General features: G+C 40.5%; 1 protein-coding gene across 1 annotated transcript in view; it reads left to right on the top strand.

Moving 5' to 3' along the window:
- Positions 1–7,761, top strand: part of LOC113804400 (facilitated trehalose transporter Tret1) — a 16,336-nt gene extending 8,575 nt beyond the window's left edge. The window contains exons 3-5 of the mRNA XM_070127568.1: positions 2,954–3,348; positions 4,411–4,560; positions 6,410–7,761. Of these exons, the coding sequence (XP_069983669.1) occupies positions 2,954–3,348; positions 4,411–4,560; positions 6,410–7,051 (1,187 nt within the window). The 3' untranslated portion in view covers positions 7,052–7,761. The remainder of the gene's footprint in view (positions 1–2,953; positions 3,349–4,410; positions 4,561–6,409) is intronic.
- The last annotated feature ends 3,820 nt before the right edge of the window (positions 7,762–11,581 follow it).

Genomic DNA, 11,581 nt, shown 5'->3' with positions numbered 1-11,581 from the left:
TCTCATTACCATTATACGCTCATCGACTGGAGTGACCTCTACCACCGAGGGCTGGAGCCTACCGGAGACAGCTATGGCTACTCCCTGGAGATGGTGACCATCGCTGCAGCCTGACCAGTAATAGGTGTAGCCACCTACACAGGTCATGCCGCTGCCAGGTCTTTTCACCTCCGAGAGAGCAGCCACCCCCACTCTCAGCCTCCCCAGTTCCCTCGATAGCAGGGGTAACCGATCATCCTGATGTAAAGAGCAGACGTTCCAAGCCCCCACCCTGACTTCCTGCCTGAGGTTAACCCTCGGGTACTCGCTCCGGGTGGACGCCACCTCTGCCACCCCCGCCGACGCTGCCCCACATAAAAGGCGGCAGGCTGCGGGACCCTTCATCCACCTGTGGGGTTCCCTAGGGCTTTTCCTCACAAGCTTCATATTGGGCTGGTGGCTGCCAAGACACAGGCAGGACGAGGAGCTCCCGTTCCTATTCCGCGCCCCAGCAGCCACCCACCCAACGTGGCCCGCAGCCTGCCTCTCTCGTTGGGTAGGAGCATTTCCAATTAAGTGTAACACTGCCAGTGGGTTATTCTCTGGGGGGAGGAGGACTGGCAAGGCCCACCTCCCCCGCGCCTCCCATTGACCCCAGGGGGCTTAGGGGCAGGAGTTAGTACAGGGCCAGGGTGTGTCCACACGCCGGTGGGCCATGACCCTGTACCATTGGGGCCTCCTGCTGCTCCGAGATCCCCTACAGTTCAGCCTGGGACCGCAAGGTACCAGTTTCCATGGGAGGCCACGAGAAGGCACTGCAGAAGTCTCGATGATGGAGAGGCTATGAACTGGCAGGGGAGACTTATGCAGCGCTGCTCCCTTTTTCGCACAAGGCTAGCCAGCAGTGGCAGCTGCAAGCGAGAAGGCATGCAAGCACTAAACACTATCTAGGCTACCACACCATCGCTTCACACCACCCTGCGCATGAAGCACCCACCCATATATATATATATATATATATATATATATATATATATATATATATATATATGTGTGTGTGTGTGTGTGTGTGTGTGTGTGTGTTGGTGTGTGTGTGTGTGTATACATACACACCCATATACATACGAGGTGTCAGAAAAGTTCCAGGATCGTCCACTGCGAGTTCTTGCCACAGGCAAGACGATCATCCAACATGTCAAAAAAGAGATGCAGCAGCATTTGCTTCGTTCAGTGTGTGAGAAGAGGTGAGGGTTGTGGCAGGACAACTTGTGGCTGATCCATGACAAAGCGCCTGCTCACAATACCCTGAGCATCTGACAGTTCCTCTCTGAGAGGAGCATCGCTGTGCTGGAGCAACGTCCCTCCTCCCCCGACCTGGCCCCATGTTTTTCCTCTTCCCAAAGTTCAAGGGGGTCATAAAGTGGATCTGTTTTGAAGATGCGAACATCAAAAAGGCCGTGACGATGAAACTACAAAGCAAACCAGAAGAATCTTTCCAGGAGTATATGCAAGAGTGGTAGAGAAGCATTAGAATGGAGGGGAATTACTTTGAAGGGGAAAACTCCAGGGAAAACTCTTAGTGTGAAGTCTGGGTTTGAAATAAATCTATTGTGACATCAGTCCTGGGACTTTTCTGACACATCTCGATATATACATATATATATACATGTATACTTATATATACATATATACTTCTATATAAATACATATATATACATATATATATAGATAAATATATATATATATATGTATGCACACACATACAGATTTTTCTGCTTGAGGGTTCCACGAGCGAGAATTAGGCAGGAAGGGGAAGGAAGGCGGGCGCAGGAGCAAGGGTTTCTCTTATGGGCTGATGTAATCTTATTCATCATCACATTATTACCTCGTGTATATACTTTTGATTACATGTGTTAAGGGGATAACTTTAAAGAAATTTTGTGTCGACTTAACAATTCTTGTGAATTCTATATACTGAGAAAAGAAAAGCTTGGCGTGACATAAGTTATCCCAACTCTTTACCTTCCAACTCAGCTTGTTCTGCATAATATTCGCTACAGACATGGCTGAGGCTATTGCAGAGTGAACACACGTCATTCATCCCCGTGAATGAAACACATCGTCATGAGTAACAGAATACAGCTTTCTTGAAGTTAATCAGATAGACGTTGCAATAAGCATGCGTTCCAGTGCGAAGTTGATCCCAGTCTATACTAAACCTTGGAAATATCGCCAGCCTCGTAAATAAGTGCCGGTCTGTCTGCCTTCCGATCTCGATCAGTTGTCCTAACTAGACTGTCTTGCTGAAGGGCGCAACCAGGCATAGTTGTCGGGGAGGGGCAAAAACATTGATAAGGAATGGTAACAGAGAACATCTGACAGAAGTAAGTATTGCATTCAAAGTACAGTGAATATGTTATTTACATGAACAAAACCACGTGCAGGATTAGAAACAATTTTGTTATTATGAGGATTATCATACAATAGTTTATTATGAGGATTATCATATAGTAATTTAGGAAGGAAATTCTTCTACTCCTCTGTGTCAGGGGCCATCTGGGAATACTCCCAGCATCCCAGGAGGGTAGATTGGGACGGCTGAACATGCAAATGGGTGCGTCAATTAACAGCTTCAATTCGAAACTACGTGTCTAGGACATAACAAAATCTGGTTGTTCCAAAATATTATCTGTATCGTAATCTAAAGCCCCACAAACGACGTGACAATGAAAAAAATAGATTCATACAATATTATTAATTGTCTGTGTCCTCACACCAATGCCCCTCCTTGTAGGCTTTTCCCTGCTGACCCTCCGGTCTCATGTAATCCATTGCAGACAAGTGCGAGGGAAGAGGAAGGGATCATTTAGGATCGTGATAGTATATGGATTACGTCTTTCTGTCATAGATTTAAATGTAGACGTATCACTTTTTTTCTAATGAATTCATGAAATGCACTTGTTTCTTTCAACAGTGTCCATGCCAGGAATCGCAGGTGTCGTGATGACTCTCGCCACTATGCCAGGGATGGAGGCTTTGGGGCCCAGGAAATTTCTCTTTATTATCCTACTCCCAGCAGGAATTCCATGGCTTGTGCAGGCCTTCACTCCTTACCTCTCTCTCCTCTACCTGGGTCGAGTGGTCTCTTGCTTCATTTACATTGCCTTGGGACCTGTCACGGCAGTCCTCGTTGCAGAGATTAGTGAGCCAAGAATTCGTGGTCTGTTGCTCAGTGCTGAGGAAATCACGGTCGCCATCGCCCAGATGGCCATCTATATCATGGCTCATTCCCTCCCATGGGACGTGGCCACGGCCGCTTGTGCGGCTCCCATGATCTTGGTCGCCGCCCTCACCTTCTTCGTGCCAGAGGTAATGCATGTTTCTATGTCTGTAGGCCTATTTTGTAGCATCCCCGAAACACCAACCAGTTCGATACACTTTGATACATGTTTGCTCCTTATTGTTGGAGTCTCCTGAAACTGGAATCTACTGAAATATCTTTTCATTTTGAATAGTGATTTCCTCTACCGTGATAAACTCCGGCCAGCCAATCAGATATTTTCAAAATATATTTCACGCTGGTTCAGATGGGAATTTATATTTTCATTAATTACGAATCATATCGTGATTTCATTTATACAAAATTCTGGCTTAAAGGTGCATAAAATGTTCATGTGTCTTTTAGCAGTACATCAAATACTTGTTCACTCGGTATGGGTAAAATTTGAAGCCCATCGTGACGGTCACTGGAACGACGTGGTAAGAATTTCCAACGAATCCGAATCATATGACGTGGTATTGGCTTCGGTGAGATAAATGTCTTCAAAATCATTTTGTGCCTTTATGATGCAACCTTACAAAAATATCACAGAATAGTCTGGGCATCTTGATTTGTTGATATAATTTAATCAGTAAGACAAATATCTCTGATCATTAGTATTATCTAGTTATATGATTCGGACATAGAGCTCACTCACGGTAGATACGATAAGATGCAAAATATCATTCAACTTCTATCTTTCATATGAAGAACAATGTAATGAGAAAAAAATTAGACAATCTGAGAAATACATTTGAAAGGAGAGTGTATAAACCATCATACTTTCAGAGTAGTCAAGTTCCTTTTCCATTTTATTTGAATCTTCTACAATATTTTGCTTGTAATTGAATATCATACCTGCATATTAAATACATTAAAGGTTTTCAATTGACTTTCTTTTGTGAAATGAAGAAAAATATTTTTTCTCAGAACTTTGTATGTCAGTGCAAATTCCAATAGTAATTGTGTCTTGCAATGACCATGATACATATATCAAAGCGTTTGGAGTTTTTGGATCCTACAAACAATATTAATGAATTTGATTGCCAAATAAACATGAAAAAATAAAGTTTGATCTTATTTACTCATAAATATTGTACTTGTCAATCTAGTCCCCCTACTGGCTGATTCGCCGAGGCCAGAAGGACGCTGCGTTGGAGTCTCTCAAGAAGTTAAGAAGTCCAAAACAAGACGTTAACCTTGAACTTCAAGAAATTTCAGCAAACGTCCAAGGAACATCCCAGCCTTCAATATGGGATCAGGTAAAGATGTCATGATACACACATTCATATATATATATATATATATATATATATATATATATATATATATATATATATATGTATGTATGTATGTATGTATATACACAATATATATATATATATATATATATATATATATGTATGTATGTATGTATGTATGTATATACACAGTATATATATATATATATATATATATATATATATATATATATATATAATAGATATATATATATATATATAATATATGTATATATATATATACACAATATGTATATATACATATATATATTTATATTTATATATATACGTATATATACATAAATAAATAAATATAATATATATATATATATATATATGTATATGTATATGTACATATATATATATATGTATATGTACATGTATATATGTATATGTACATGTATATATGTATATGTACATGTATATATGTATATATATATATATATATATATATATATGTATATATGTGTATGTGTATATATATATATACTCTAGAAACATATTTTTTTTATCTAATTTCCTTGGTTGGCAGTTTAATCATCCAGATTTAGCAAGTTTGCTTTGTTACACTTTGCCCAATTTGAATGGAATAACACCAACCTATATCTAAATAGAAGAATGGTATTAATCATTCACATACAAATTACCATATATATTTTTCCGATTAAAGTTCTGTACTGTTTTAAAATCAATAACATTACGTTGGTATCGCCACCACCACTCGAGACTAAGAGTTGAGGGGGACCCCGAGAAACCCCGATTTTTACTTACCTAATCTTAATATGGGTAGCATAACCCAACGGTGTTAAAGCTCTTGGGATGGATTGAATTAATTCCTCTGGTGAATGTGTGCCAAATATACAATGGGCGTAGAAACATTCATAACCAATCACTTTTTATTCAATAAACAAATATTAATAATGTGGCATATTACACTGTAAATCTTAGCAATAATTATTATAATAAAAACTAGCAATATTTTCTTACTTAATTTGAATCTAATCTACACTCTTTTCCTACTAATTATAGATCAATAAGCATTAATTTAAGCATAATAAAAACGAACGTGAGAGGGGGTCAAGACCCTCACCCCCACTCTACCAGTATCTTTTCATTATTTTACTTGTATATAAGGTAATCGATCCATTCCTGTTAACCTTCATTATTCTCCTCTCTTACACTTAAGACGAATAATAATTCCATTCTTAGCCTTTTCATTGCCGCCACCAAAACTGTCTCCTTTGATTAATTCCGTTGCTGTATCCAAAGGCCAAAATAAATAAATAAATAACTTTCCTAACTAGGCATCAAGGCATGTTTTCGCCACAAATTTTCTCAAACTGGGGTGAGAGCAGGAGGTCGTCTGAATCATTAAGGGTTTGGTAAAAAGGGATCCCACTATAATTTTCGTTCACTTATCAAGCATTACAATCAATAATGTCAGGGTAAAACACGACTTTTCATATTAGCACTTAACCTACGTTCGGGGTGAAATCTTGAGGCCGTCTAAGGGAAGATCATTAAAACAACCTACTTAATCATTTCCTCCACCAGTGAATTGTTAGCATTTAAACAAAACAACCATTCATAAATGGTTATAATTTATTCTATATGTTATAACAATAATTTTTGCTATATTCATACACCCTCAAAAAATAAAGATACGTTAAATGTTTTCAGTGGCGGGCATACATCTTTACTATTAGAACCAAAGCATCTTTTAAATATCGAATAAATAACGATCTCGAAATAATCACTGAATGATATATGGGATATTACTTTAAAAATCTCAATTATATATATGTGTGTAATGGAAGTTGTTTATTGACAGATCAAACAACTTGCCCGTCCTCAAAATTATCGTCCAGTTCTTCTGCTGGCGGCGGTGTTCATCCTGAGGGAGCTCGGAGGGCAGCACGTGGTGTTCTCCTACACGGTGTACATGTTCCAGAAGGCGGGCGTCGGCCTGGACGCCTTTGTCTGCACAATCCTAGTGGGCGTCGTGAGGCTCGTCTTCACAGTGGTCAGCGCGGCGGTCGTGGACCGCGTCGGGCGTCGGCCTCTGTTGATCGCCACGTCTTTCGTATGCGGAGCGGCCGAGGTTGTCGGTGCGGTGTTCCTGCTGGTGGATGTCCCAGGGTCGTCGTGGGTCCCGCTCGCTGCGGTGCTAGTCTTCGTGTCCTCGTACGGCCTTGGAATCGGGCCCATTCCCTGGGCTCTCCTGGGCGAGCTCATTCCCACTCCTGTGAGATCGATTGGGAGCTCAGTGTGCATCATGAACTTTTCTATTTTCACCTTTGTTACTAGTTTCATCTTCTCATACTTGCTGGAAATTGGTCTTGGCTTTGCGTTTGTGTTCTTTGCTTCTGCTCATGCCCTCCTGACACTGTTGTTCTGTGCCTTCTTGCCTGAAACTCGTGGCCGGTCTTTGAGCGATCTTGAAGATATATTTAAATCCACTTCGGGGAATTAACCGTGAGGGTAATCAAATGAGTAGGTTTCACGAAGCGGAGGACGATGAAGTGAGACAAGCACCAGTCACAAAGAAAAAAGAAAGTGACAGTGGTCGAAGTTTATTTGTGCATTCACGGTGGCTGCCACGGCAGCCACTTCAAGATGAAAGGGACCTTCTGGTCATTTTTCGGGGTTTTCGCACATCTTGCCGAAATTTAGTTAAATGCATTTCCAAGGAGCTTCAGGCTCCCCAATTCTCTCCTGATGTCGACCGAAAGATTAATATTTTTTCCTATTACCTTAGAAATTCGACAAGTGTGACGTAATGATTAGAAATAATTTTAAAAATGAGATTATTTTCTGAAAGCTTATTCAATTTCAAGTAAGATGAGACCAACCTTCTTTTTTTTTGGAATAATTCTTAAAATCTGGCAAGTGTCCAAAAAACAACCATTTTTTTTTTGGGGGGGGGATATTTTATTTTCTTCATGTTTTCATCATATATAGTTAATTTGATCTATCACCAAAATATTTCGAAAATGCAAACCTCCCCCCCCTCACCCAAATGGGAGGTAGGATTGCCAAATGATCCGGATCACCACCAAAATTTTATGGTATATTAGGTTGACACACGTTTTTTTTTTTTTTTTCGTTATTTTATTATTAAAGTCTGTCCATAACTTTTTGAGTTGGAAAAAAAAAATTCTGGTTAGGTAAAACCCCTCGGATCCGGATGACGAGACGATAGCGTTAAAAAAAAAAGCGTGAGAGAGAGAGAGAGAGAGAGAGAGAGAGAGGGTGGAGGGGAGGGGGGAAGGGGATAGGGGGTGATGAGAGGGGATGAGAGAAAGAGGAAGGGGAGGGGAGGAGGATGGGGAAAGGTGGAAGGGGGATTGGGGAAGGGGATGGGGGACGGGGGTGGGTGATCAGGGTTAGAAGGGAGGGGGAGTAGGATAGGGGTATTTGTGCATGTCCATCAAGTGGACAACAAAGATCCCATACAAACTTGTTGAGATGACGGTCGCCAATTCCTTCTTGGTGCATAAAGCACTGGGAGGGAAATTGACTCAGCAGGCCTTCAGGAAGGGGCTCATTCGTGAGATCCTGAGGAATTTCCATCAGTCCTCGAGGAAGGAACATACCATCTGTCAGCCATACCTGGGAGAGGATCGTCTCCAGGGAGGACATCATATCCATGCACTGGAACTCGCACCTGGCGGCAGATGCCGCAGCTGCAAGGTGTGCTACGCATGTGGCACACGCTGTGAAACCAAATATATTTGTGGCCACTGCAAAGTGGCTCTTTGTGTTTTGGAGTGTTTCCAAACATACCACACCCAAGAAAATTATGTATGATTTACATAGAGAAATAAAGAAATATGTACAAGAGAAAAGAAGATTTGTTTATCCTTCATTTGGAATCTATGCAACTTACAGATATAACGTTTAGTGCAAATAACTAAGGCATTTTACTACTGATATGATACAGTATACATAAACGTTTGTTTTTATAAACTAAAACAATACGAAAAACACAAATGCAATATTACCTTTATTGCATAGTCAAAACTATTTGGATATATAACACGGAGTCTTCTCAACAAAAACAGTGCATTTCCAGCCTGATGAAGCATAACAAATTATAAATTTAGCGTTCGAAAATTTGTAAACAGAAAAACCGGTTTTACATAAAATAGTTTGATGCTCTTTTATTACTGCGCCATATGTGCTACTTCAACAGATAATATGAAGTGTAAACAAGAAAAAATCTATAATTCTCTTCATATAGCGCAAGTAAATTATTATTTTTTAAATCTAAATACGAAAATATAGGAAAGAGAATGCTGATGACTCAATATTTCTTACTTTGCACAATGGATAAACTATTTGCAGAGATGATATGGAGTCTGCATAATGATAACAGGCAATTGGCTGCATGACACAGCATAAGGAAACAAAAATACAGTCCTCGTAAAACGACAATATAGTAAAAAGGCTTCTACAAAAAAAAAAAAAAATCGCAAAGAGCGGGGGGCGCGGAGACACCGCGCGGGAATACTCTTGTGGGCTGGGCGGACATGTCACGCTCCAGGGGGAGTCGCCACCGCGTAGGCCTTATGCCTGGGTTTTGGTTCGCACACGAACAAAGAGCAAAGGGGCCAGATCCAAGGGGTTAATTAAAACACAGCTTTGGTAAAAATCTCATTAAAATTTGTTTATGACTTTTAGAAATATCAGAAAACACAAACAAACACACAGAAGGAAGTAACAATATAAATAAATAAAAGGTCATGGGATACTCGAATATGACCGATGTATCCTTATATGCCTTATAAACATATTTTTACACTGCCCTGTACTTGTATATAGTTATTTCACGGGAGTCTGAGTGTGAAAATTGGCTATGTCGCCTCGTAGAGTTAAACTCCTCGGATCCGCGGGTGCACAGACACATGAGGCATGGTCTGATGTCCCCTGGTTGGGCTGAGAACATGGAGTCTATGACATGTTACCATAATTGATGCTCGACTGGAAGGAATATTCCCGCAAGTGATACATCCTGAGGACACAAGTATCTGCAGAAGGCAACGAAATTAACTGGACAAAGGTTATGCAGGTTAAAATCTGTAAAGCTGAGAGGAATGTCATCCTCTACAAGATATCTCATCTCGAGAAATCCTTCAAGACTCTTTGACTACCTGAAAGTAGGCGATCCTCAGCTGGAAGGCCAGCATCAAGAGAATTACCGAACTCGGCCTACTCCAACAAACCAAAAACTTCAAAAGGAAAGTTCAAAGATCTGGTGAGTCAAGAAGGACGATATCCGGTCATCCAAAACCTTGGCCGTGCGGCATTCTATAAAAATCTCCCTGACTGAAATTCTGTTGACTTTTCTTTATGAAAACCGATTCACGATTTGTTTAACTTGCTCATGTACATTGACAGAAAAGCCATTGGATTATAGACACTTATGAGACTTTCAAGCCATTTTCTAAGAAAATGCTTTTTACTTGATGTGTCTGTTTTGTATTAATGGCGTATGGCACTTTATCATATTGAAAGTTTCATGTTGTGAACCTAGCATATGTCGTCTTGGTAATTCAAGGGTATTTTCACGGTGACGTAAAGGCTTCAATCAATATTATTGATCAGTCATGACCAATAGCCCAATTCAACACATAAGCATTTGTTCTTTAAATTGTATTTTCTAGTCATGTTGAATATAATTCAAGTCCAGTTGTGATTCATGGGCCCACCGATCATGCCATTACCTCTACCGGAGTCTCTCCTTCGCAAGCAGGATCTCCCTCAACGAAAAGGACCCAAGCTGCTGTCTCCATCTTAGACTGGCAGCCAAGGGAGGTTTGGTCAAACGAACTTGGTTCCAATTGCTGAGCACAGGATCATGTAGAGAATGATAGGGCACATGATGAACTGGATGTCTGTCGGGGTCTCCCTGCTGCGTTTGGCCCCTGGCTGGATCAAATATTGATATCACCTGATATAAAGTGTTGAGGTATATAAACATTATTTCAAGTGGTACCAATAATGTTTGATCCAGCCCAAATTTTTAGGCCCTTTTTTTGGGCGTCTGGCAGGCCTAATGCAACTGGCAGTATGTCTGGCAAGGGTCACTTTGTACTTGGTGAAATGTTATATTTCATTCAAAAGTAGTTTCATTCAATACCATTAATGTTTCATCTACATCAATTTTGCCAGAGCAGAGGGGGTGGGTCTGGCAGGCATATTGCAGTAGATGATTTGTCTGGCATTGTCCATTCTGTACTCTCTCAGATGTGTTAAAGTATATACACTTTATTTCAGGTGGTACCAATAATGTTTGATCCAGCCCAAATTTTTGGTCCTTTTTGGGCGTCTGGCAGTTTTAATGCAGCAGAGATTGTCTGGCATGAACTATTTTTTATCCAGTGTGATATGTAAATTACCCTGAAATACATTGTGTGTGGTACCTCTCTATGTTTGTGTTTGTTTGCACTGTTTTTGTTGAGAAGACTCCAAGTTATATATCCAAATAGTTTAGACTCTATGCAATAAAGGTAATATTGCATTTGTTTTTCGCATTGTTCTGTTTATATAAACAAACATTCATGTAAACTGTATCATATCAGTAGTAAAATGCCTTAGTTATTTGCACTAAACGTTATATCTGTAAGTTACATAGATTCCAACTGAAGGATAAACAAATCTTCTTTTCTCTTGTATATATTTATTTATTCATGTAAATCATACATAGTTTCCTTGGGTGTGGTATGTGTGGAAACACTCCAAAACACAAAGAGCCACTTTGCAGTGGCCACAAATATATTTGGTTTCACAGCGTGTGCCACATGCGTAGCACACCTTGCAGCTGCGGCATCTGCCGCCAGGTGCGAGTTCCAGTGCATGGATATGATGTCCTCCCTGGAGACGATCCTCTCCCAGGTATGGCTGACAGATGGTATGTTCCTTCCTCGAGGACTGATGGAAATTCCTCAGGATCTCACGAATGAGCCCCTTCCTGAAGGCCCGCTGAGTCAATTTCCCTCCC

The sequence above is a fragment of the Penaeus vannamei genome, chromosome 11 (genome assembly GCF_042767895.1).
Source record: "Penaeus vannamei isolate JL-2024 chromosome 11, ASM4276789v1, whole genome shotgun sequence".
Lineage (NCBI taxonomy): Eukaryota > Metazoa > Arthropoda > Malacostraca > Decapoda > Penaeidae > Penaeus > Penaeus vannamei.
Note: the sequence above shows the minus strand (reverse complement) of the source record. Positions and strands in the feature narration are given on the sequence as shown.